Genomic DNA, 25,956 nt, shown 5'->3' with positions numbered 1-25,956 from the left:
CCCAAGGCTCAGACTCCTCAAAGCAGGAAAGGCCATCGTCATCCCACTTTAGAGATGAGGAAACTGAGGCTCAGGAAACTATATGACATGCTGGAATCCTCCAGCTGGTTTCAGGCTCAGGATTCAAACCCAGGTCTGCCTGACTCTGCATCTCAAACCCTTCACCATCAAGCTACACTGAGTTCCTCGATGGAGCCCAGAGAGGCGGTGTTAATCACCCCGCCCCAGGGTCACACAGTAGGTGAACAGCCATCACCAAGGCCAGAGAGCAGGTCTCCACAGTTTCAGGCTCTTCAACTCTGGACCCACAGAAGGATGCCTTGGGGAGTTAGTTCTGTACTCCCTGTGCGAGGCAGAGCACAGAGGGTCCTGCCCCCGCGAATGCCCATAAACGACTACTGAGCGCTGCCAGCCGGCATGCTGAGCGATCTGCAAGGAGCCTGCAAAATAAGCTCACACCCCGCGGCCTTCTTTGTTTTGCTTTTCCTAATCAGCTCCCTCCAAGGAGCAGCTGGAAGGACCACTTTGCTCACCAGGCAGCAAGTTCCTGTCTTCAGCCCCACAGCACGCTCGGCAGCCTCAGGCTACTGAAACGAACAGGCATCCTAATGGCTCCACGGAGTGCTTGACACGTGTTCCACACACTGTTTATCATCTCCTTTTGTTCTTCCTTCAGTCCTGCAAGGCGGGTTCTGTGTTACAGATGAGGAAGCTGAGGCTAGGACTCTAACCCATTCGGGTCCCGGAGCCCTGATATGATCCAGGCTCTGCTCTCTCTGCCTCAGACCCCCAAACCCAGCTTCTCAGGTCCTCGCCACTGGCCAGTGGGCTCAGGGCCAGGACAGCGTACTCTATCCCATCTGTCAGGAGCCCCGAGGACTAAGATGGTAGAGGTGGAGCAGGAAGGAGGACCTCCAGATAGTGGTGACTGCAGATTCAGTGACTTCTCTCTGTGGTCTGCTCGATACCAGGCACAGCAAGGGTGCTCTGAGGATACTACTACAAAGAATTCCTTAGACCACTCTGGGAAAGTAGGAATTGCGCCTTTTTCTGGCTATGGAAACTGAAGATCAGAGAGGCTAGGAGTTCGCCCGAGGTGGTTTAGCAGCTCTGGAATGGCCAAGGGAGATGCAAGCCCAGATCTGTGCAGTTTCTATGGATGAGTATAAACACATTGCTGGGAGACAGTTCTTGAGTCTTCTTGTTCTGCCTGCTTTCTCAGTAAAAGCATGCCAGCTCTTGTTCCAGACTATCTTTTCAATGTCTGTACAGCAATGATGTTTGGACAGCAAGCTTAATTTTCTAAGAAAGAGACAACAACAGCATCCTCTTGGGGGCAGAGAGAACATTTGTTACCCGACCAGGATGATTATTCCCCTCTGAGACAATAACATCTCCCTCTGAGACAAAGGACAAAGGTTAAGCAGGTTCGCTAGCGGCTCCCTTTGAAAAAGCAGGGTTTTCTAAGCATGGGGTTGCTCACTGTTACACAAACCCTCCGCACAGAATCCACCAGGGCTCTGTCCAGCCCCTGTGGGCCTTGTGGGGCACCGATGTGAACGTGAAGGTCATGCTGCTGACTGTGCTGTGAGCAGTTAAACCCCCTGTCTGGAAGGCTCACATCTTGGGTCAGCATCTTTTATGTCGTGGCAGGCTAGCTTGCAAACAAGGTAAAATTTCAGACCCTTCACAGCTCTTGACATATCTGTGCTGAAGTTCAAAAAAAAAAATCAGTTGCACAAATTCTGGAAGGGAGAGCTGCTGAAGAGCGGCACTCAGGAAAGATGGACCTGTCATTAGAATGAGGTAAAGATACAGCATTATTCAGTGCCCAGTGGCCATATTAATGGGTATATCAGAGCTAGATCCAAGGAGGTGAGAGAACTCTTCTAGAGCATCATGTCTTGTTCTGAGAAGAAGACAGACTAGACTCTGACCTTGTGAAGATTCCAGAGAGATAAGTCATTTGGAAAAACAGTTGAAGGAAATGGCCACATTTAATAAAAAAAAAAAAAAAAAAAAGGAAGATGCAGGAGGAGGATTACAGGATGATGGTTCAAACATAACAATTATTATCGGGACTTAAGTAACCCTGTACACTTTTGCATCCATCGTCTCATTTCATTCTTCTGCCTATGCAGGATACTATACCCATTTAACAGACAGAAAAACCGAGGCTCTAAGAAGTTAAGCATCTCGCTGCAAGTCATGAGGGGTGGAGTCAGGCCTGGAACTTGGGCATTCGGCCTCCCCATCTCAGATGCTCTCTGTGGCCATAGACAGTCACAGAACAGGCTACCACGTGCAGATAGGATCAGACTCTCTTTCGAGGACCAATGGGCAGAATTAAAGGGAAGATGATTTTTGACTCAAGAGAGGAAGTTCATAATGAGGAACGCCCATTTACTGACCCCTTACCCGGTGCCACATTACCATAGTGAAGTCTCAAAATTCTGACTGATCATAACTTAACACAATGACCGTCATCCCACTGCACAGCTGAGAATGCTGGGGCTTTGGAGAAATGGAGTGATTTGCCCAGATGCACAGTGGCAGTTGGAGCCCGAGGCTGCCTGCCTCCCATGGAAGTCACTTCCTTGCAAGGTGGTGTGAGCTCCCCGTGATGAAGATACACAGAGGGTGACTCAACCTTCCCAGGAATGCTGGGGAGGGAGGCTGGCGTTTCATGGCAGATCTGCCCAGGTTACCTGGCCAGGGTTCTAGAGCGATGCAAACACATGAGTGAGAGCTCACATGCCCTTGGCTGAGGCAGGAGGTGCCCTGGGGTGGAAGAAGAAGGAGGCGGAGGTACTTGAAGATAAACCTGAGCCTGTGCTGAGGGTGCTCAATGCTGCACAAGCCCTCTGTGAGGGCCCCTCACACACGCATTTCAGAGAGGGAAGCGAGGCTCAGAGAGCCCGAGGGTCTGGCCCAAAGTCACCCAGGCAGGAAGGGCTAAGACAGGCTATCTTGAGCTGAATGCAAAACCCTAGTCCTGGGCCCCACAGGTGGCAGACACTCTGCAGGGGCCAAGGGAGGGCACTGGGGCCTGGGAGTTTGAAGGACGAGGTGCAGGGTGCAGTGGCAAGACTGGCTGTTGTCAGTAACCGGCAACTTCAGGGAAGGTGTGAGGCAGCCAAGAAGCAAGGGCCCGGAGGCTGACGCAGCACATGGTTTTTTACCCAGCTCAGGCTTGTATTGATTCCTTGCTCTCTTTTGATATTTATTATTTATTAACCAGCTCTAGCGCTGGGACGAGGCAGCAGCAACCCTGGCATAAATGAGACACAACGTTTGTCTTCAGGGAACCTCATACACAGGGACGCTCTGATGGAGACCAGGATGGAGTCTCAGGGGCTCAGAGGAGGAAAGAGGGCTGATCCCTTCCAGAGGGAGCAAGCCTCCCCTCCCCTAGCCCTTTTCAGGCTCTTTCAGCCTCCTGTGGGCTCTGCCTTCGCCTCTGGTGCCAGCCTGTCTGAGCTCTGGAAGAGTTTGCTTCAGCCACAATCCACTCTGCCCACACAGGCCCCAGGGAGGAAGACCCAGGCTAATAGAGGGCTGGGCTGTGGAGGTTTGTGACACAGAATCACACCTGCTTGGGGCTCGGGTCCCTCTCCACTTTCCCCTTCAACACTCTGCAATCCATCAGCTGCCACTCAGCACTGGCACCCGCGCCCTGGGCTCAGATCCAGCTGGTCTTAGTCTTTTCTCCTAGTGACTTTGGGCCAGACCCTCGGGCTCTCTGAAATGGGTGTGCGACAGCCCTGCTCTCATAGGGGCATCACACAGCACAGATCCTGGCCCTCAGCAGGCGCTCAAGTTCACCAACACTGCCTGCCCCTTCTTCTTCCACCCGAGGGTGGATCCTGCCTCACCTGTGAGCTTGAGACTGAACGTGAAAGGCCTGTGAAAGCGAAAGTGTTAGTCATTCAGTCGTGTCCATCTCCTTGCCACCCCGTGGACTGCAGTCCATCAGGCTCCTCTGTCGGTGGGATTCTCCAGGCAAGAATACTGCAGTGGGTTGCCATGTCCTCCTCCAAAGGATCTTCCCTATCCAGGGATTGAACCCGGATTCTCCTGCATTGCAGGCAGATTCTTTGCCATCTGGGCCACCAGGGAAGCCCCTGTATTGAACTCACGCTCACGTGATGTTGGTGAGGGCGACAGAGATGACAGAGGCTGGTGATAGCTTCTTTTTGGCTCCTTGACATCCCCCAACATAAGACGGGAGATGTTCCAGGCGTGCTGCCTGCATCCCACCCGCCCCCTCTACCTGACTGACGTGGTTGCTGGGATACGCAGTGGGGCCCAGGTGGAATCTCTGGTGGGAGTGAAGAAGGGTTGGCAGGATGTCAGGGAGCGGGCAGGAGATGCAGGCGGCAGAGTCTCAGCTCAGGGCAGAGAGGCGGGGGTGCAGGGGGCTGGGGAATGCATTAGTCACCTCCCTGAGGTCCCCCTCAAAGCTGCTAGAAGCCAAGCCTTAGTGCATTTCTAATCACCTCCCAGAGCTCCGTGTTGAGATGGATAAGGAGCTGTAATGGGGTCTGGAGAAGACTAACAGTTCCGGCTGCTGGCTGCCACCCTGGGTGGGCCTGGAGCTGGAGCAACCTGCTCCCCACCCCCTCACTTTCATCCTCCCGGGGTAGGAGGCTCCTCTGAGTCTAGGTCCCTGGGATGGAGGCGAGAGGGAACCGGCCCTGCTCATCAGGCTACCCAACTCCCGGCTGCAAGACTCAAGCCCTGGATGACAACCTGGCTCTCTCAACGTCCCGTGGAGTATTCTGTCACAGGACTCCCTGAAGGAACACAAGCGGCAGTGCCGTGCAGAAAGGAACCGGGGCAGTCCAGGCGCGTTCTGGCGAAGTCTGGTATCAGAGACTTACCTGTGAGGTTCCATTTTATAGCATTCACAAGAAAGAAGTGCAGATCAGGTTCCACAGCGGGGACCAGATTCAGACTTAGCACTATACGACGTTTCCCCCAGCGGGAGGAAGGAGTAGGGGTGAAACATACTTGTTAAAAACACAGGTTAAGAAAATTCTGCGTCCAGCTAAGATGGAGTAACAGGGGCTACACTTACCCTCCAAAGGGAAACAACAAAAAAGAACAAAACGCAGGGAAATGTTTTTCAAGACATTGGATATCAGGCAGTGAGGGACAGTGACCTTGAGAGATGGGAAGCAAGGCAAGAAAGCCCTGTCGCTGACTGTGTTTCCTGCCTGGGAAGTTTCCAGGCAGCGGAGCAGGAAAGGGGAATCCAGGCGGAGCCTGGTGGACTCCGGCATTGAAGAGATGGGACTGAGCGTCTGGGGAGCTTGGGGGCAGCTGGAGAACCAGGAGGCAGAGGGTGGAGAGGAGAGAGCTGGACAGAGATCTGTAAAAAGACCACTCATATATTTAGCAGAGGACTGGTGAGCACAAGTGTGTGACGAAAACACCCAAGGCAGCAAAAAGAATCACCAGAAAAGATGACAGGAAATAATGCCTGGCATTCATACAGGTCAGAAATAGTATCTGTTTCCACCAGCCATTTTGAAAACTCTCATAATTCACAGGGTATTGAGAAGAACACTCAGAGCAGCCTCACCTCGGTAATGGGAAAATATTACTCTTGGACTAAAAATGGCTCTGATCCTGCCTAACACATCTTAAAAGCAAGACCCAAAAGGATCAAACTGTTTCCAAGTAATATAAGTGCATCTCAGAACAAAGCTTGAGAATATTTACAGGAATACGAAAACATCCAGCACCCAGCAAGGTAAAATTCATGATGTTTGGCATCCAATCAACAATTATCAGGCATGAAAAGCAGCAGGAAAATGCAATTCATAAGAAGGAAGAGCTATCAGTCAAAACCAGCCCAGAGCTGAAGCGGGTTTAGAACCAGTATATGAGGACACTTGAACATTGTTATAATGGTATCCCATATGTTCAAAGAGCTGTGGGAAAAACTGAACATTTTCAGAAGAGGATGAAAATATTTTTAAAAAGACCCAAGTTAAACCTCTAGACATGAAAACTACAATGTCTGAGGTAAAAAATACTCTGAATGGGATTAGCAAAGACTAGATATTTAAAACAAAATGTTGGTGAACTTTAAAGATATATCAGTAACAATTATCCAAAATGAAACACAAACAGAAAAAAAGATTCTAAAAAATGAACCATTATCAGGGAATTGTGAGGCTATATTAGTTAGCCTAATAAATGGTATGGACCTAACAGAAGCAGAAGATATTAAGAAGTGGCAAGAATACACAGAAGAACTATACAAAAAAGATCTTCATGACCCAGATAATCACAATGGTATGATCACTCACCTAGAGCCAGACATCCTGGAATGAGAAGTCAAGTGGGCCTTAGGAAGCATCACTATGAACAAAGCTAGTGGAGGTGATAGAATTCCAGTGGAGCTATTTCAAATCCTAAAAGATGATGCTGTGGAAGTGCTGCACTCGATATGCCAGCAAATTTGGAAAACTCAGCAGTGGCCACAGGACTGGAAAAGGTCAGTTTTCATTCCAATTCCAAAGAAAGGCAATGCCAAAGAATGCTCAAACTACCGCACAATTGCAGTCATCTCACACGCTAGTAAAGTAATACTCAAAATTCAAGCCAGGCTTCAGCAATACGTGAACCGTGAACTAGCAGATGTTCAAGCTGGTTTTAGAAAAGGCAGAGGAACCAGAGATCAAATTGCCCACATCCGCTGGATCATGGAAAAGCAAGAGAATTCCAGAAAAACATCTATTTCTGCTTTATTGACTATGTCAAAGCCTTTGGCTGTGTGGATCACAACAAACTGGAAAATTCTTTAAGAGATGGGAATACCAGACCACCTGACCTGCCTCTTGAGAAATCCGTATGCAGGTCTGGAAGCAACAGTTGGAATTGAACATGGAACAACAGACTGGTTCCAAATAGGAAAAGGAGTACGTCAAGGCTGTATATTGTCACCCTGCTTATTTAACTTAGATGCAGAGTACATCATGAGAAATGCTGGGCTGGATGAAGCACAAGCTGGAATCAAGGTTGTTGGAAGAAATATCAATAACCCATAGGCAGATGACACCACCCTTATCGCAGAAAGTGAAGAAGAACTAAAGAGCCTCTTGATGAAAGTGAAAGAGGAGAGTGGAAAAGTTGGCTTAAAGCTCAACATTCAGAAAATGAAATCATGGCATCTGGTCCCATCACTTCATGGCAAATAGACGGGGAAACAGTGGAAACAGTGGCGTACTTTATTTTTTGGGGCTCCAAAATCACTGCAGATGGTGATTGCAGCCATGAAATTAAAAGACGCTTGCTCCTTGGAAGAAAAGCTATGACCAACCTAGACAGCATATCAAAAACCAGAGACAGTACTTTGCCAACAAAGGTCCATCTAGTCAAAGCTATGGTTTTCTTAGTAGTCATGTATGGATTTGCGAGTTGGACTATAAAGAAAGCTGAGTGACGAAGAATTGACACTTTTGAACTGTGATGTTAGAGAAGACTTTTCAGAGTCCGTTGGACAGCAAGAAGATCCAACTGGTCCATCCTAAAGGAGATCAGTCCTGGGTGTTCGCTGGAAGGACTGATGTTGAAGCTGAAACTCTAATACTTTGGCCACCTGATGCCAAGAGCTGATTCATCTGAAAAGACCCTGATGCTGGGAGGGTTGGGGGCAGGAGGAGAAGGGAACGACAAGAGGATGAGATGGTTGGATGGCATCACCGACTCAGTGGGGATGAGTTTGGGTGAACTCTGGGGGTTGGTGATGGACAAGGAAGCCTAGCGTGCTGCAGTCCATGGGGTCGCAAAGAGGAGGACACGACTGAACGACTGAACTGAACTGAATATACATATAAGTAGAGCCACCAAAGGAGAAAAGAAAGAGGGAGGGACAGAAAAAGGTGTAAAGAAATAACAGAAAACTCAGAACGCAGTAGTAAAAGAATAATAATCTAATTAACAGCGAGCCGATGACCCGAATAGGCATTTCTCCAAAGAAGATATTCAAATGGCTAACAGGTACATGAAAAGGTGTTCAACATCACAGACCATCAGGGAAATGAAAATCAGACCACAGTGAGACATCACCTCGTGCCTATTAGAATGACTAGTATCAAAAACAGAAATAACAAGTGTTGGTGAGGATGTGGAGAAAATAGGCCACTTGTGCACCTCTAACGGGAATATAAATTGGTTCAGCCACTACGGGAAACAGCATAGGGATTCAAAAATTAAATTTAAAAATTAATTTAATTAATAAAATTAAGCTGCATATGATCCAGCAATTCTACTTCCGGGTGTATACCTGAAGGAAATGGAATCACTATCCTGAAAAGATATCCACACTCGCATGTTCACAGCAGCATGATTTACAATAATAGCCAGGACACTGAAAACCTGTCCCTATTGACAGGTGAACAGGTAAGGAAATATCATATATATTAATATGTGTGCATAAGACATCAAGCCAGTCAACCGTAAAGGAAATCAACCCTGAATATGCTAAAGCTGAAGTTCCAATGCTTTGGTCACCTGATGCAAAAGGATGACTCACCTGATGCTGAGAAAGACTGAGGGCAGGAGAAGGGAGCGACGGAGCATCAGGTGCTGTATAACATCACCGACTCAGCGGACATGAGTTTGAGCAAACTGCAGGATACACTGAAGGACAGGGAAGCCGGCGTGCTGCAGTCCACGGGGTCACAAAGCGTCGGGGACCCGACTTAGTGACTGAACAACAGCAAATGTGTGTGTCTATGTGCTGAGTTGCTCAGTCGTGTCCAGCTCTTTGCAGTCCCAGGCTCCTCTGTCCATGAAATTTTCCAGGCAAGAATACTGGAGTGGGTTGCCACTTCCTACTCCAGGGGATCTTCCCAACCCATGGATCAAACCCACATATCCTGCATCTCCTGCATTGGCAGGCCAATTCTTTACCACTAGCACCATCTGGGAGGCCCCGTGTGTGTGTGTATATATTATCAGTAATATATAATATATATATATAATTCAGACATTAAAAAAGAAGGAAATCTTGTCATTTGAGACACATTGGAAGGACTTTGAGGGCATCATACTAAGTGAAACAAACCAAATAGAGAAAGACAAATACTGTATTATCTCTCTTATACATAGAATCTTGGGGAAAAATAAAACACTTCATATAAACAGACAAGACTGGTGCTTTCCAAAGGCAGGTCGTTGGGGAATTGGATGAAGTTAGTTAAAAAGTACAGACTTTCAGTTATAAGATAAATAAGTTCTGGAGATACAATGTAAAGGACAGTGACTATAGTTAGCAATACTGCATTGTATATACAAAAGTTGCTAAGACAGCAGATCTTAAAAGTTCTCATCCCAAGAAAAAAAGAACTGTAAATAAGTGAATTGACAGATGTTAACTCAACTGAGAGTGGTAATCTTTTTTGCAATATATATGTGTATGAAATCATCGTGTTGTACCCCCTAAAATTATGTAATGTCATATGCCAACTATATCTCAATAAAGCTGGGAGGAGGGGAGAGAAAGAATGGCAGAGAACTTTCTAAATTGTGATGAAAAGTATCTACTCACAGATACAAGAAGCTCCCAAACCCTAAAAATGAGCAGCATGAAGAAAACTACACTAAGGTACATTCTAATGAAAGCGCCCAAAATCAATAAGGAGAAAACTGTGAACAGACAAAGGGGCGAACAAAGACACATTATGTTGGAAGAAATAGAATAAGGATGGCAGCAGATTTCTCAGGAAGATGGTGGAACAATATTTTTAAAACACTGAAAAACAGTCAACTTAGAATTCTATGCTCAGTAAAAAATAAGTATTCAAATATGAAAGGCAGGGGACGTCCCTGGTGGTCCAGCAGCTAAGACACTGCACTTTCAATGCAGGGAGCCCTGGTTCAATCCCTGTCAGGGAATGAGATGCCGTATGATGCAACTCAAGAGTTTACAAGCTGCAACTAAAGATCCTGCATGAGGCAACAGACATCGAAGACCCCACACTGCAACTGACACCTGGCTCAGCCAAATAAATAAATGAATTCAAACAAATATGAAAGCCAAAAAAAAAAAAAAGACATTTTTCCCCAGACATACAAAAGCCAAAAGTATCCATCACCAGTGTTTTGCACTACTAGAAATGCTAAAGTCTTTTAGGCAGAAAGAAAATGATAACGCACAGAAATATGGATCTACACAAAGCAATAAAGAGCACTGGAAATAGTACCCATATGGGAAAATATTTAAAGTTTTTTCCTTACTATTTAAATCTCTTTAAAAGGTAACTGACTTAAAAAAATAATAACAATATAACATGAGGTTTAAAACACATGTAGAAATGAAATGCGCAACAGTTAATTTAATACCACAAAAGCTGAGAGGGGAGAAATAGAAGTGTATTGTTATACGGTTCTTACATGTTAAGTGGCATAATACCACTTGTAGATGGACTGTGATAAGCTAAAGATAAATCCTATAAAAGCAACCATCAAAATAACAAAATAGTTACAGCTAATAATAAGCCAAGAGAGGAGATAATATGGGAGAATTAAAAATTCTCATTGAATCCAAAGAAGGAAGAAAGAGAGGGAAAGGAAAACCAAGAACAGATGGGACCAATACGAAACAGTGAGATAAATAGGAAATTTAAACCCAACTATAAAGACAATTGGGCTTCCCTGGTGGCTCAGATGGTAAAGAATATGCCTACAGTGCAGGAGACCTGGGTTCAATCTCTGGGTCCAGAAGATCCCCTGGAGACGGGAATGGCTACCCACTACAGTATCCTTGCCCAGAGAATTCCACGGACAGAGGAGCCTGGTGGGCTACAGTCCATGGGGTCACAAAGAGTCAGACATGACCGAGTGACTAACACTTTCACTTTTCATATAGACGATTACATTAAATATAAGTGGTTTACACACACTCCAGTCAGAAGGCAGAGATTATGAGACTGGATTTAAAAAAATAAGCTGAAGAGGCACAGAGATCTGAGTTTGCATTCTTCCAGTGGGCCCTGGGCATGTGACTTTGCCTCACTAAGCCTCAGTTTTTTCACCTATAAAATGGATCTTAAAATTGCCTATTCCTTGGGGCTGTCATAGGATTAGGAAGTAAGATTCTACATATTATTCAACCCAGGGTCTGCCTGGTACTTCCTGACCATCTGATAAAGGGCAGCAATGTAAAGCAACTGAGCGCAAGCTGGGAAGGTACTGTGACATCTTGAGAGAAGAGAATGAGGGTGGAGTAAACAGAGATGGGTTTCCATCATCTCAGAGTAGAAAGAGCTGGGTTCAGACCCCCCACAGCTGGGCAGAGCAGACAGCAGGTGCTCCACAAACACTCAAGTGTTCAGTTGGAAATGTGCAATCCATCTCCAAACGTCCTGGTTCTGTTAGCTCCGCTGCAGCTGCTGCTGCTAAGTCGCTTCAGCCATGTCTGACTCTGTGCGACCCCATAGACGGAAGCCCACCAGGCTCCCCCATCCCTGGGTTGCCATTTTCTTCTCCAATGCATGAAAGTGAAAAGTGAAAGTGAAGTTGTTCAGTCATGTCCGACTCTTCGAGACCCCATGGACTGCAGCCTACCAGGCTCCTCCATCCATGGGATTCTCCAGGCAAGAGTACGGGAGTGGGGTGCCATCGCCTCTGGGAGGTGCAATTGTTTCAAGTCAGATGGAATACCCTGACTCAACACACTATCTAGAAATTTGGTCTACAAAACTTATTACAGATTTTTACATCTTCCTTAACTTCTCATTACACAGCTGCAAAACTGTAGCACTACATGCTCTCCCGAGGCAAGTCTAATTAAAGTGATAAAATATTTAAATCTTTTAAATGACAATTCAAAGCACACGAAGAGAAGCCCTTTGGTTAAAACCATCTCCCCAGAAAGTTCCCTTGTGTCCCCAACCAGTTAATCCCCACTCACCAACCCCCTTACCCACCTCGGAGGACACCACTATTTTGATTTCTGTCTCCATAGCTGAGTTTGCCTGCTCATAAATTTCACATAAATGCAGTCACTGAGTTCACACTCTGATGTCTGTCTGCTTTCACTAGCTGTGCTTTTGAGTGACATCCATGTTATTATAGCTATTGCTCCTTGTAGTCTGAGTAGTGTTCCATCGGATTGCTCTACTGCACTTTTAAAATCCATTTTCCTTTTGATGGTTATTTTCCTTTTGATGGTTATTTTCCTTCCAGTTTTGGCTACTCTCAGTAAAGCATCTTTGGCATTTTTGTAGAAGTCTTTTTTTTTTTTTTTTTAAGGATATCTGATTTTATTTGTTTATATCCTGATAGGAATGTGCATTAAACATGTGGGCATTTGTCAAAACTCATTGAACATGCGTACTTAAGATCTGAGAATTTAATTGAAAATTGTAATTCAATAAAAGCAAATTTTTAAACAAAACAAAACAAAAAACATCTGAGTTAATAGACAATTTGTATTTTAATGATAATTCTTGCTTAAAGAAAAAGGAGCAGTCACTGGCAGGGGAAAACATTTTTTAAGCAGCAAACTTCCAGACTCCCTAGAATTCTCTGGGCAGCGTGGTGCCTCCTCGGGGGAGGGGAAACTTCTGCTGGCTTCCTGCAGATCTTTCAGAATGCTCCCGCAGGCCTTTGAGTGCAGCTACGAATGGCAACCCACTCCAGTACTCTTGCCTGGAAAATCCCATGGACCGAGGAGCCTGGTAGGCTGCAGTCCATGGGGTCGTGAAGAGTCGGGCACGACTGCAGCAACAGCCATTTCAAGAGACTCATCTCTTCAGCTTGACCAGAAGCCTTTTGTGTTTTTTTTTTTTTCCCTTCTGTGAAGAATGATTGAAATACAAACTAACTGTGAGCATCTCCAGGTCCCGGCGTGGCATGATGGGAGAAGAGGGGATGGCAGTGGGTGTATCAGCATCTCAGCTATGATTAGACCATGCGTCTGTCTTCTAGAAAGACTCACCCAAGGGAAGATCCATCCAGATGTGACTGGGTCTTCCCACCAGCAAGGCCAAGCTTCTAAGAGCTGGGCTACAGAGGGAGATAGCAGTGGGGAGGCTCATGCTCCTCAAACCCAGGAAGCCCCCTCAAGTCTCCCCAGCAGGCAGCGACCCTCCTTTCCTGGGTTTCACAGCCCTTTTCCCTCCATAAAGCACAAAACTGACTGTCACTTGCAGCAACAGGGATGGGCCTAGAGGTTGTCACACCGAGTGAAATAAGTCAGACAGAGAAGGAAAAACATTGGACGAGGTCCCTTACACGTGGAACCCCCCAAAAAAAAAAAAAAAGTGATACACACGAACTTACAAAACAGAAAGAGACTCACAGACTTAGAGAACAAACTTATGGTTGACTGGGGGAAGGACGGGGGAAGGTGTTGTTAGGGAGTCTGGGAAGGTCATGTACACACTGCTATGTTTTAAATGCATAACCAACAAGGACCTACTGTGTAGCACATGGAACTCTGCCCACTGTTATGTGGCAGCCTGGATGGGAGGGGGTTTAGGGGAGAACGGACGCCTGTACACGTAGGGCTGAGATCTTTTATCGTTCACCCGAAACAGAGCACTGTTAGTTGCTAGACCCCAATGCAAAATAAAAAGTTAAACCATTAATTTTAAAAAATAAAATAAATATATAAAATAAACAGCATATAATTAATATCAAAACAAACCAAAAGAACTTACTGTCTTTCTAGTTAGTACCTAATAAGCTGAATGATAAGAAATTGTCACTTTGTAAGTCAAAATGGTCAAATATCAGTAACTTCATATGGTTCAGCCTGATAAAGTTTTGGTCTAGCTCCTTAGTAATAATCTACTTCTCTCCTGGGCTTGGAAATGTACAAGGTGTTGCCAAGCTCTACATACATCTGTCTAGTCTAGAGATCCTTACTGCACTGGCAGTCCCAGGGTGAATCCAGCGCACAGACCTATTCTGTTTGGTCCAGGTGTAGCCTGCCTCCAAAGACGTCTGCCATCCATCCTTCCCTCCCCGGGTGTGTGTGCTGCTTTCTGCATGAAAGGTGGACTCTGATGCCCCTGTCCTTCAGTCTGGTCTGCGTTCAGGATTTTCTTGACCAAATGAATGTGCGTTTGTGACATTCTGGGACTTCCAAATCGGGAACACAAGAAACTTCGTAGGGTCCCTCTGGGAATGCTGATTGGCGAAGGAAGGCAGTACCAGGCAATGACCCCGAGACCACCATGTGGGGAGAGGAGGGGGGAGCCCTACTTGCCTAAATAAACATTTGCAAGATGAAAGTCCAAGTGGAGAGAAAGGTCAGGCTGCACAAAGGTGTTAGACACACAAGGAAAGCTGTGATGCACGTCTAGACTTCAGCCCCGCGGCCCCAGCTGACACCATCGGAGCACAAACTGCCCAGCCCACTTCTTCCCAAATTCTGGTCCCACGAACAAAATGATTGTTTTAAGCCACTAACTAGCTGAAATTATATTGAAGTGAAAGTCGCTCAGTCATGTCCGACTCTTTGCGACCCCATGGACTATACAGTCTATGGAATTCTCTAGGCCAGAATACTGGAGTGGGTGGTCTTTCTCTTCACCAGGTGATCTTCCCAACCCAGGTCTCCTGCATTGCAGGTGGATTCTTTACGAGCTGAGCCACCAGGGAAAGCAATAAGTAATTAAAACAGATCACTTCATGGTTGATCGGTTGAATTGGGGGATTAGGCCCGACATAAGCAAGAGTACTGAAGTGGGTTGCCATTTCCTTCTCCAGGGGATCTTCCTGACCCAGGGATCGAACCCAGGTCTCCTGTATTGCAGGCAGACACTTTACCCTCTGAGCCACCAGGGACTACCATGTGTAAAATAGACAGCGAGTGGGAACCTGCTGCCTAGCAAGTAGTACCAGTCCACAGCCTGTTAGGAATCAGGCTGTATAGCAGGAGGTGGGGTGAGCAAGCAAACCTTCACACCTTCATCCGCTGCTCCCCACTGCCAGCAGCCTCCCCCACTCCCACCTCATCCATGGAAACACGGTCTTCCACAAAGCCAGTCCCTGGTGCTGCTGTGTAAGCACAGGGAGTTCAGCTCGGGGCTCTGTGGCGATCTAGAGGGGCGGGGCGGGGAGGGACAGGAGGGGATATATGTGCATCTGTAGCTGATTCACTCCTGTGTACAGCAGAAACGAACACAATGTTGTAAAGCAATTATATTCCAATTCAGAAAAATAAAGATTTTAATTAGCTGTCAACATTGGAAAATCCAGACTGCTTGGAAGCATCAGACTTTTCCGTTTTCTTAAAACAGCCACAAGCACCTGCAGCCCCCCAGCCTGTGTGTCTGCACGGCACAAGCACACTCCTGGAGCTCAGGGCCGCTACCTGTGTGCCCTCCAGGCCGGGCCCCTGTGCCCCGGGTCACTGCAGTCCCCCACCCCATCTTGCTCCACTCCGTGAGTCCACCTACCTGGCCCCAGTTCCCACCTCCCTGCCCGCTGGCTTCATCTCCACTACCCCCCGACCTGCTGCTCGGCCCAAACAAAAAACTGCTTGCGCCCCTCATTCCCAACAAGAGACACCGTTCAAGTCCCATCCGTGCCATGTCATTGCCCCAGCCTGGAGGGTCCTCACTCCTTTGTCTACATAACCCGCTATGCATCCTTCAAACTCAGCTCAATTCGGACCTCCGGAAGCCTCCCTGAACCCCTAAGCTGGGGGAAATGCCTCTTCTGGGGTACAGGGCAACTGCGTTTACTCCAGCCTGTCACATTATCACATGGCAGGGCCTGTGACCCTCTGCCCCTCAGCGCTCCAGAGGGAGGGCCTGGCACGTGGGAGATGTTTGCTGAATGACTAGATGAACAGTTCCACGAGGAAGGCCATTTTGTCCCCATTTCACAGGGGAGGAAACTGAGGTTTAGAGAAGTGATCTCTCCACTGCCTCTCAAAGACCAGTGGTCACTAACAGGAACCAAGATCTCACTCTTTAGGGATCTTAAGACCCTATGTGAGGGCTTCCCTGGTGGCACAGAGGATACAAATCCTCCTGCCAATGCAGGGGACACGGACTCGATCCCTGGTCCAGGAAGATCCCACATGCCGGGGAGCAACTCAGACCATGGGCCACAACTACTGAGCCTGCGCTCCAGAGCCTGCAGGCCACAACCACTGAAGCCCATGCGCCTGGAGACTTCTCAACAAGAGGAGCCCCCACAACGAGAAGCCTGAGCCCGACAAGGAAGAGCAGCTCCGCTCGCTGCATCTAGAGAAAGCCTGTGCAGCAACGAAGACCCAGTGCAACCAAACAATAATAAAATAAATAAAATTTTAAAAAATATGCTATTATAGGTTAAATTATGCCTCCCCCAGAGATATAGACAAGTCCTAACTCCCAGGACCTGTGAATTTGAACTTACTTGAAACCTAGACAGCATATTAAAAAGCAGAGACATTATTTTGCCAACAAAGGTCCATCCAATCAAGGCTCTGGTTTTTCCAGCAGTCGTGTATGGATGTGAGAGTTGGACTATAAAGAAGGCTGAGTGCTGAAGAATTGATGCTTTTGAGCTGTGGTGTTGGAGAAGACTCTTGAGAGTTCCTCGATCTGCAAGGAGATCCAACCAGTCCATCCTAAAGGAGATCAGTCCTAGGTGTTCATTGGAAGGACTGATGTTGAAGCTGAAACTCGAATACTTTGGCCAACTGATGCCAAGAGCTGACTCATTTGAAAAGACCCTGATCCTGGGAAAGATTGAAGGCTGGAGGAGAAGGGGGTGACAGAGGATAAGAGGTTGGATAGCATCACCGACTCAATGGACATGAGTTTAGGTAAACTTCAGCAGTTGGCGATGGACAGGGAGGCCTGGCGTGCTAGTCCATGGGATTGCAAAGAGTTGGACATGACTGAGCGACTGAACTGAACTGAACTGAAAATAAGATCTATGCAGATGCTCTCAAGTGAAGGTGACATTAGTAGGGTGGGCCCTAGTCCAGTATGACTAGTGTGCTGAGAAGAGGAAGAGAAGAGACGCAGGGACGTGGGCAGAGGGCCAGGTAACCACGGAGGTAGAGACCAGAGTGTGGCTGCCAGCCACGGACACAGTGGTTGCAGACCACACCGTGAAGCTGACAGACAGGCTTGGGATTGTCCTCCCAGGAGCCCTCGAAGAGACCACAGCCCTCTCGACACCTTGACTTTGGACTTGGAGCCTCCGGAACTGGGAGAGATTACATTTCTGTTGTTTTAAGTCACCCGGATTGTGGTCATTTGTTATGGCAGCCCTAGGAAACGAATACAGATTTAAGAACTTGTTTCAAAATGTACCTGATCATGATACTTCATGTTCCTTGGAGGCTTGATGATTCCCTGAAGCTGATCCATGGAGGCTCTTGGGTCCCCCCTGTCCCCTAGCCTCTGAACTGCTCTGCGAGGGGAAGGACAGGCCTGTGGTCGGCAGACAAGGCTCCCCTCCTGGCTCCCCTGCCTGCCAGCCGGACCACTCTGTCTCTCCATCTCCTCCCTGTCTGTACCCTGAGAATAATAAAGGCACCCCCTCCAGCTCCAGGTTTCCCACCTGCGGCAGGGATGGTCTGGAAGAAGGGAGAATCTCAATTTTCTTTTTTCTTCTTTTAAATTTTATTTACAATACTGTGTTAGTTTCTGCTATACAGCAAAATGATTGACATATAGATACACAGATAGATAGACAGAGAGATATCCTTTTTCATATTCTTTTCCATTAAGGTTTATAACAGCGTATTGAGTGTACTTCCCTGTGTTATAACAGTAGGACCTCATTGTTAACCCATTCTCTGCATAATAGTTTGCATTTGCTAATCCCAAATGAGGATCTCTGTTCTGGAGCAAATTCCCATTATTCTGGGCCTCAACATTTGAATTTGCTGAGTTGATACTGGAGTGACTTCCAGGGACAACATGGCTTTTTATGACCTAACAGGGACCAGAAAGCCAAAGATTTGCTCCATCCAGAGAGAGGAGGGGGACAGCCCTACAGTGTGGGTTTCGGGTCTGGGTCTCAACCTTGATTGCACACTGGGATCAACGAGGGGATGAAAATAAAATATTGATGCTGGCTCCTGGCTCCAGACTTGGATGGGAGTGTCTAGGGAGGGACCTGGGCAGCAGGACTCTTAGAAGTTTCCAGGTGATTCTAATGGTGGCAACATTTGGGAACTCCGGGGTTTAGACTCATCACTGTAGGGACAATGGAAGACAAAAATAAGAGTGAGTTCTTATGCCCTAGGCCTGAGTTTTCTACAGCGGGTCACAACCTAGAAACACGCGAACAGGGCTCCTTGTACCTCTAGTTCATTCCACGTGTTGGCCCAGCACACAGTAGGCCCCTTAAATGCTCCTTCCCTTTCCTCAGTCTGGCTGTCTCAGGATCTCCACATTTCATGCATGACGGAAGCTCACAGACTTACCCCAGAGCAAGCTCTCCAAGAGTCCCAGGTAGAAGCTGCAGGTTTCTTACAAGCTCTTCTCAGAATGCCACTCACACTACTTGTCTTGGTCAGAAAAGTCACTAAGCCGGGCTCAGATCAAGGGGCGGGGAATCAGATCTCCCAGCCCCTAATGGGGAGCCAGCAGGCGCCTCCAGGAGGTAGGGAAGGAATGGTTGGGGCCATTTTTGGAGACAGGCTACCCCACTGCCAACACAGGGCTTTGAGGATCGGTCTTCAATATCTGCACTTCTCCCGTCCTCTGGGTTCCCAGGGGTCTGGGTAGCCTTCCTCTACTGGCCCTCTCTGGCCATAGGAAAACATATACTCCTGTTCACCACTCACCCTTCTGGAATCTCCAGGGACCCAGGGACGGTGTAGAGAGGGGCTGGGGTGTTTTCGGGGTTGGGGAAAAGGACAGCAGAGTGCCTCCAAGGCTCAGGAGCGAGCTGAGTCTTTATATCTCCAGCACCCACAGCATCTTCTAAACCCAGACCCACAGCCCCGTGTACAAGCATGAGGGAGGGTGCATCAGCATAAGAGGATCTGCTGGATAACAGATGTCCACTTTTGTACATCCAAGAACAGTGTCTTTTTGATGCTTAACTTTTGAGAAGGGTGTCTATCTAAAATGGCATATATCCTCCAGAATTTTTTTTAAGCCACAAAGAGAAATCATATTTCACAACTTGGTGAAGGGAGAGAGACTTGGGGTTTGGAGTCACAAGGATGTGGTTTCTTCTACTCCATCAGTGAATCAAACAGGTGTGTGCTTTCTACTCCATCCACCCCTCCAGCTCTGGGCTCTGCTGAGGCTGAGGCCTTCCCAGGGCGCGGCTTCAGTTAGAGACCGTTCGCGCTCAGTCACCTACATGGCTCCCCCTGTCTCCTGCTTCAGTGTGAGCTTCTCATCCCAGGCCGTGAGTACCTTCTGCCACCAGGTCCTGGCCTCTCTCTCCCAATTCTACGACGCCCCCTGCCCTCCAGCTTCCTGGAGGATTCTGTGGATACATTCTGGGCTTTCCTACCTCCATGCCTCTCTGCTTTTTTGGTCGCACCGCACGGCTTTCAGGATCTTAGCTCCCTGACCAGGGATTAAACCCCGGCCCATGGCAGTGAAAGTGCCAGCTCCTAACCACTGGACCACCAGGGAAGTTCCGTGCCTCTCTGTTTAGAATACCTCTATTCCCAGGCCCACCAGGGGGAATGTGCCTCTAGTTCTCATCCATCAGAACCCCCAGGCTCAAGAACTGATAAGCAGGTGTTCAGGGGCGGGGGCATGTGGCATCTCCAATTCACTGTCTTTTCCTGTGATTGTCCTTTCGAGTACATACATCTTCTCTTACCCTCTTCCAATCATCTCACAGATGCTCATGGAGGGTCTACTATATGCCAGGCATTTTAGTCGCCCTTTCTGGGAATGGCCTGGTCTGGCATTCTCCACTGCTCTCCAAGGTTCCAGAAAGAAAATGTATATCCTATTCAACTGTCCTGTCCCCCAGCATCCCTGTCCCAGTGCCTGACTCGGAGCTTGGCATCAGGCCAGCACTCAGCATTAGCTGAACAAGTGGATGGAGGTGTTCACGTGTCTCTGTCCAACTGCCCCCTGCCGACGTGTGGGGACAGCAGCTTGGTCACATATACTCCCACCTGGTGGTCACTGCACACCCCCAGCTTGTGCTGAGCACGCACTGTGGCCAAGCATAAGTGCTGCAGCTGTTGCTGTTTAGTCGCTAAGTCACGTCCAACTCTTTTGAGACCCCATGGACTATAGCTTGCCAGGCTTCCTCTGTCCATGGGATTTTCCAGGCAAGAATACTGGAGCGGGTGGTCATGCCCTCCTCGAGGGGATCTTCCCGACCCAAGGATTGAACCCATGTCTCTTAGGCTTCCTGCATTGGCAGGCAAGTTCTTTACCACTGAGTTACCTGGGAAGCTTGGAGAACAGATGAGCCATCTTTAAATATGTCCGCCTGGTCCCTTATTTTGTGTCTTTCTCGGGGGAAGCAATAAGCTGGAAAATCTAGCAGCTTTACAAATCCTCAGAGCCAGGTTTGAAACCCATGTTCCTCCTTGCTAATGATGTGTCCTGGGTTACTGCTAACCCAATGAAATTGTTTTTTAAATGAAATTGCTTCATTTCACTTAAGTGTGGTATCCTGATCGGTAAAATGGGGATAATAATACCAACGTCATAGATTTGTCAGACGTGTTAGAATTTACTGTAAGCAAGTATGCAAGTGTCCGTGTCTGGCACAGAGCAGGTGCTCAGTAAATGTCTTTCCGCATTTGATGGCACTTCATGTTTCTGTCCTTGCAGCTAGCCAAGGGCTGAGCATGTAATCAATGCCCAAACATCTGTCCACAGAAATAAACTGACCACATTAGACATGAGTTGAAAGCAAAAAAGACAAAAAGAGCTCAACCTCTGAGCAGGCTCTGCCTATAGCTGTTGAAAAGCCCTAGTTTATTTTGTCAAGTTACCATAGCAACTCCTGAAGCTTCAGCCAGTCCTAGGGTTAGCGGTAATCAACTTATCCTGTAACCATGGCAACGGCAGCTGTTTGGTGGGCTCTAGAGGGGATCAGTTGGTAAAGAATCTGCCTGCAGAGCAGGGGACTGGGGTTCAATCCCAGAGTTTGATTCTGAGGTTGGGAAAATCCCCTAGAGGAGGAAATGGCAACCCACTCCAGTATTCTTGCCTGGAAAATCCCATGGACAGAGGAGCCTGGCGGGCTACAGTCCATGAGGTCACAAGAGTCGAACACCACTTAGCAACTAAACCACCAGAGGCAGACGGCAGAGGTAGACATTGTGTGAGCCCCTCTCCCTGTAGAAATAAATTTGGTGAAGTCTCATCAGTCTCCACACAGCTACCATCACCACTGCCTAAAATGATGTCCATGAGACAATATTTCTAAACATGCATTTAGAAACAAGAGACAGAAAATTAGGCAAAAAAAGACCAGCAAGGCTCATGAAAGCAACTGGCATTACAGAAAACCTGTAAAGAGGCTGCCAAGAGCTGGAATCTGGGTTCCCTTTAGCCAGCTTGGGGAATTCTGCACCCATTATCACCTGCACTGGAGGCTCACTGTCCCCATGGCCTAGGTTGCGCTTTTACTTTTTAAAGAGGCCTCCACCAGGGTGAAGTTTGGGGGGAAAGGGAGAGATCCTCTGAAACGCCATTCCCTGGAAAAGTAAACAGCAGCCAGCGAGGCTCCTGCCACATACCCAGGGGACAGAGGGAACCTGGGGGTCCTTCTTGCCACTGGACTCTCAACATAACCAACCTGGCAGAAGGTGCAAGGTCTGAACTCGGTACATGGGGACTTACTCCCCCAACCCAAATGCGGTGAACCTTCCCGAGAACCGGACTGCAACTCCGAAAGGCCAGAGACAGCTCTGGAAAGCAGGCGTTTGCCTTTGTTCTAGCTTCAGAGTTAAGGCACCAAACGACAAGATCACTCCACGATCAAGGCACCGGGGGATTCTCCTGGAGCAAAACCAAGCGATGAGAGGTCATCTGTTTTGTCTGCCACTGGGAACCTGTTCTGTGCCGAGGAAAGAACAACAATCGCGCCCGGCACTGAAGGCTACAGACTCAGCATGAAGCAAAGCAAGGATAGCGCCGCTGCTGCGCTCTGAGCTTTGGCTCTTGGCGGGTCACACAGCGGGTCTCGCCGCCTTCCTCGGGCTACAGTCTGTGGTCTCCATCAAAGGCGAGAAAAGTGAGGTGGGAGGCGCCGGAGGTCAGAGCAAGCGGCAGGTTACCCGGAGCCTCGGGAAGAAACAATGGGGAAGAGCCAGGTTGTCTGCCCAACCCGGGCTCGCACGGATCTGGGGCTGCCTCGCCTTGAAGGGCTCTGGGGCAACGGAAGGGGGACCCCGCAGGTGGGGGATGGGCCGGGAGAGGACCACTGCCCAGGCTCCGAGCTCAGGTCGACTCGGGGAGCTCAGGCCGGCCCCACCCCCGGGAGCCGCGCTCGCCGCCCCAGACGCGCGCACCAGGTGGCTATGCTAGCTCCGGACAAAGGACTGGGACTCGGATCGCCGCCGGGCGCCACCTCCTGGCCTGACCCCTCCCGGCGCGCCCAGCCCCGGAGGGGAGGGCGAGACCGTGGCCCTGAACCTGCTCAAACTTGGAGGCTCGAGGCGCGAGTGGAAGGCGCCCCCTTACCTGTGCGGCCATAAAGGACAGATCCATGGTGTCGCGGCTGCCGCCCGCGCTCGAGTCCTCGCTGTCGCTGCCGCTGCTGTCCAGCCGCCCGCACAGCTGGCCAGAGAAGGCCACGCAGCGAGCAGGGGTTCTTGCAACCGCGCGGCACCCTCGGCAGCTGGGTGGTGGCGGCCGGTCCCGAGCCCGCGCGGTGCTCTGCTCCGGCTCTGCGCTCTCGGCTGGTGGAGGGCGGGGCGGGGGGCTTGGAGCCTGGGGGCGGGGCGGGGCCCGGGCTGGGCGGGGGAACTGGACGCCCCTCCACGTGACCGCTCCCAGCCCCGCCCCCCGAGGGCGGGGCCCGGCGGAACCCCTGGAGCGCTCCCACTTGCTTCCCTGCCGGGAGGGGTGCGGAGTAGTGGGCACAGGGGCCTGCTGAGGCCCGAGGTCTCGTATCTGGTCCTTGCAAGAGCCAGCCCTGAATCCGAGTCCAGCGCCCTGGGCGCCCTGCCCCGAGCTGTGGCGCCCAGGCCCCGGGGGCGGCCAACAGGGCTTTTATGGGGCTCACCTGCCAGGGTCAGGGTTAACAGATTTTTGTGCCAACCCTGTGCCCAGAGTCCGGTGTCCTGGGGACCCTGAAGCTGGGCAGAGGAGGTTTAAATCCTAGCTCTGCTTTTGCTGTTTGGGCAAGGGAGTGGCTCTCTGAGCCTGGGTTTCATCGTCTGTAAAAGGAAGAAAACAAGCAGAGAATTTAATGAAATCATGCATCTGGGACATAGTGTCTTCAATAAATGTGAGCTTCAGTGTGGCTAATAGCAGAACGGAGACTCAGCTGTGAACGATGCCTTCTAGAATTTCACAGTGTGCAACTTGCACAGCTGATACCTTATGGCTCTGTTTCTATCTTTCCTTGCCTTCAGCAGTATCCCAAACTGAGCAGATGCCATAGCTCAGATGAGGATGGTAGCAGAGATGCCAGAAGGGGCTTATCCCTTGTGTGTGCATGTCTGTGTGATACCCTGACCTGGTGGCTGGACCACAGAGGAGCAGGTGGGAGTTTTGTCCTTCTCCAAGGGCTCCCTGGCAGGAGACAGGCTGTGTGTTGCCTGTGCTGAGTCCTGGCTGCTGCTGCTGCTTCCGGTCCAGCTGCCTGCACAGCTGTCTGGGAGAAGGTCATGCAAGGAACAAGCCTCCTCCACTCAACACACACACACACACACACCCTGCCATCCCCACCCGCCAACCTCATGACAGCAGCACAAACCACAGTTTAGCAAGGGAATGGGACCAGTGCCTTACTGACAATGTTCTGTGCCACCAAAATTCACCCTAATCCCCAATCTGATAGTATTTGGAAGTGAGGGAGAAGCAATTAGGTCACTTGGTCATGAGGGTAGAGCTCTCATAGTGGGATTAGTGCCCTTATAAGAGGAGACATCAAAACAGTTCTTCATTTTAATTGAGTTTATTAATATTTGACTTTAGAGTTGACCTTGTGGAAGAAATGCCTTCCCAACTTGAAATCATAGAGATACTCTAGTTTTTAACTTTAATTTTGTGTTTTCATATTTCAGCCCTTTTCTTACTGATTATTTTTTGGTCTGGGTTAAGGCAGATGGTGACTGCAGCCATGAAATTAAAAGACGCTTACTCCTTGGAAGAAAAGTTATGACCAACCTAGATAGCATATTCAAAAGCAGAGACATTACTTTGCTGACTAAGGTCCGTCTAGTCAAGGCTATGGTTTTCCAGTGGTCATGTGTGGATGTGAGAGTTGGACTGTGAAGAAGGCTGAGCGCCAAAGAATTGATGCTTTTGAACTGTGGTGTTGGAGAAGACTCTTGAGAGTCCTTTGGACTGCAAGGAGATCCAACCAGTCCATTCTGAAGGAGATCAGCCCTGGGATTTCTTTGGAAGGAATGATGCTAAAGCTGAAACTCCAGTACTTTGGCCACCTCATGTGAAGAGTTGACTCATTGGAAAAGACTCTGATGCTGGGAGGGATTGGGGACAGGAGAAGGGGATGACAAAGGATGAGATGGCTGGATGGCATCACAGACTCAATGGACGTGAGTCTGAGTGAACTCCGGGAGTTGGTGATGGACAGGGAGGCCTGGCGTGCTGCGATTCATGGGGTCGCAAAGAGTTGAACACAACTGAGCGACTGAACTGAACTGAACTGAACTGAAGGCAGCAATTTCACCTTTCCCATGTTAATAATCTATTATCCCATCCCTTTTATGAACAAGCCCAGCCTTTTTTGATTGGCGATGATCAGTGACACCAAGTTTGTCAAGTTTCAGCCCAGGTGTGGGCTTGCTTATGGGTTGTCTGTATTAGTTCTTTTGTTGCTGTTCAGTCTGACTCTTTGCAACCCCATGGACTGTAGCATGCCGGGCTTCCCTGTCTATCCCTACAGTAACGCTATTCTGACCACAGTTGTCAACTTCACTGGGCCATAGGATGCTCAGATAGCTGATTAAACACTATTCTGTATCAGATTTTGGGGAAATTACACCTTTAGTATGTTAGGTTTCCAGTCCATGAAGACAGTATGTTTCTCCATTTATTTAGACCTTCTTTGATTTTTTTCATCAGTGTTCTATAGTTTACAGTATACAAAGATTGGATGTGTTTGCCAAATGCACACCTCAACATTTCTTCCTTTTCTTTCCGTTTTTTAGTGATTATAAATTTTTATGTATTGTACTTTTCATTTTATTGTTCATGTGTTCGTTGCTAATATATAAAGATATCATTGTTTTTTTTATGTTTGTCTGGTATCCTAGAACCTAGAACTTATTAGTTCTTGGAATTTTTTGGTGTATAAATTTCTTGGGATGTTCTGTCATCTGCAAATAGGAACCATTTTACTTATTCCTTTCTGATCTGTTTGTTCTTTATTTCCTTGCTTTGTGCCTCATAGCCCTGACCAGACATCTAGGTTCAGTAAGACTGCTGGGAGCAGACATCCAGGTTTCCATGTTCTCATGAGGACCCCAGGAGGCGAGCAAAGCGATGATGAAGGTGGGGAGAGCCACAGGAGGTGGTGCTGGCTGCAGAGCGGGGTTCACACCCCTGCACCGTTGCTGCTCCGTGACCACGGTGTACTCTTGAAGCACAACAGTGCCCTGTGGTCCTTGGCCTTCCATACCGTATCCTCTGCCTGCCTTTTGTCTATGGAAAACTGTGGTCAAAGAATAAATTCTATCAAGACAAGTGAGAAACGGGAAAACAAAGGAAAACATTCAAAGGAGAGTAATAATAACGTACTCATTAAGCACAGTCAAGGACCTTTAGTTTTTTCTCAAGAGCTATAGGTAATATTTTGAGCCATATCCTGTGAGCTGTCTTACAGACACTAAAACTCCAGGTG

General features: G+C 48.5%; 1 protein-coding gene across 1 annotated transcript in view; it reads right to left on the bottom strand.

Annotated features, from left to right (window-relative positions):
- C18H14orf132 (chromosome 18 C14orf132 homolog) overlaps positions 1-25,732 on the bottom strand; it is a 56,138-nt gene extending 30,406 nt beyond the window's left edge. The window contains exons 1-2 of the mRNA XM_042234990.2: positions 25,665-25,732; positions 22,605-22,845 (exon numbers count right to left, since the gene is read on the bottom strand). Of these exons, the coding sequence (XP_042090924.1) occupies positions 22,605-22,845; positions 25,665-25,732 (309 nt within the window). The remainder of the gene's footprint in view (positions 1-22,604; positions 22,846-25,664) is intronic.
- Between the last annotated feature and the right edge of the window lie 224 nt (positions 25,733-25,956).

Source organism: Ovis aries, chromosome 18 (genome assembly GCF_016772045.2).
Source record: "Ovis aries strain OAR_USU_Benz2616 breed Rambouillet chromosome 18, ARS-UI_Ramb_v3.0, whole genome shotgun sequence".
In the NCBI taxonomy this organism is placed as follows: domain Eukaryota; kingdom Metazoa; phylum Chordata; class Mammalia; order Artiodactyla; family Bovidae; genus Ovis; species Ovis aries.
This window is presented reverse-complemented; position numbering and strand designations above follow the sequence as displayed.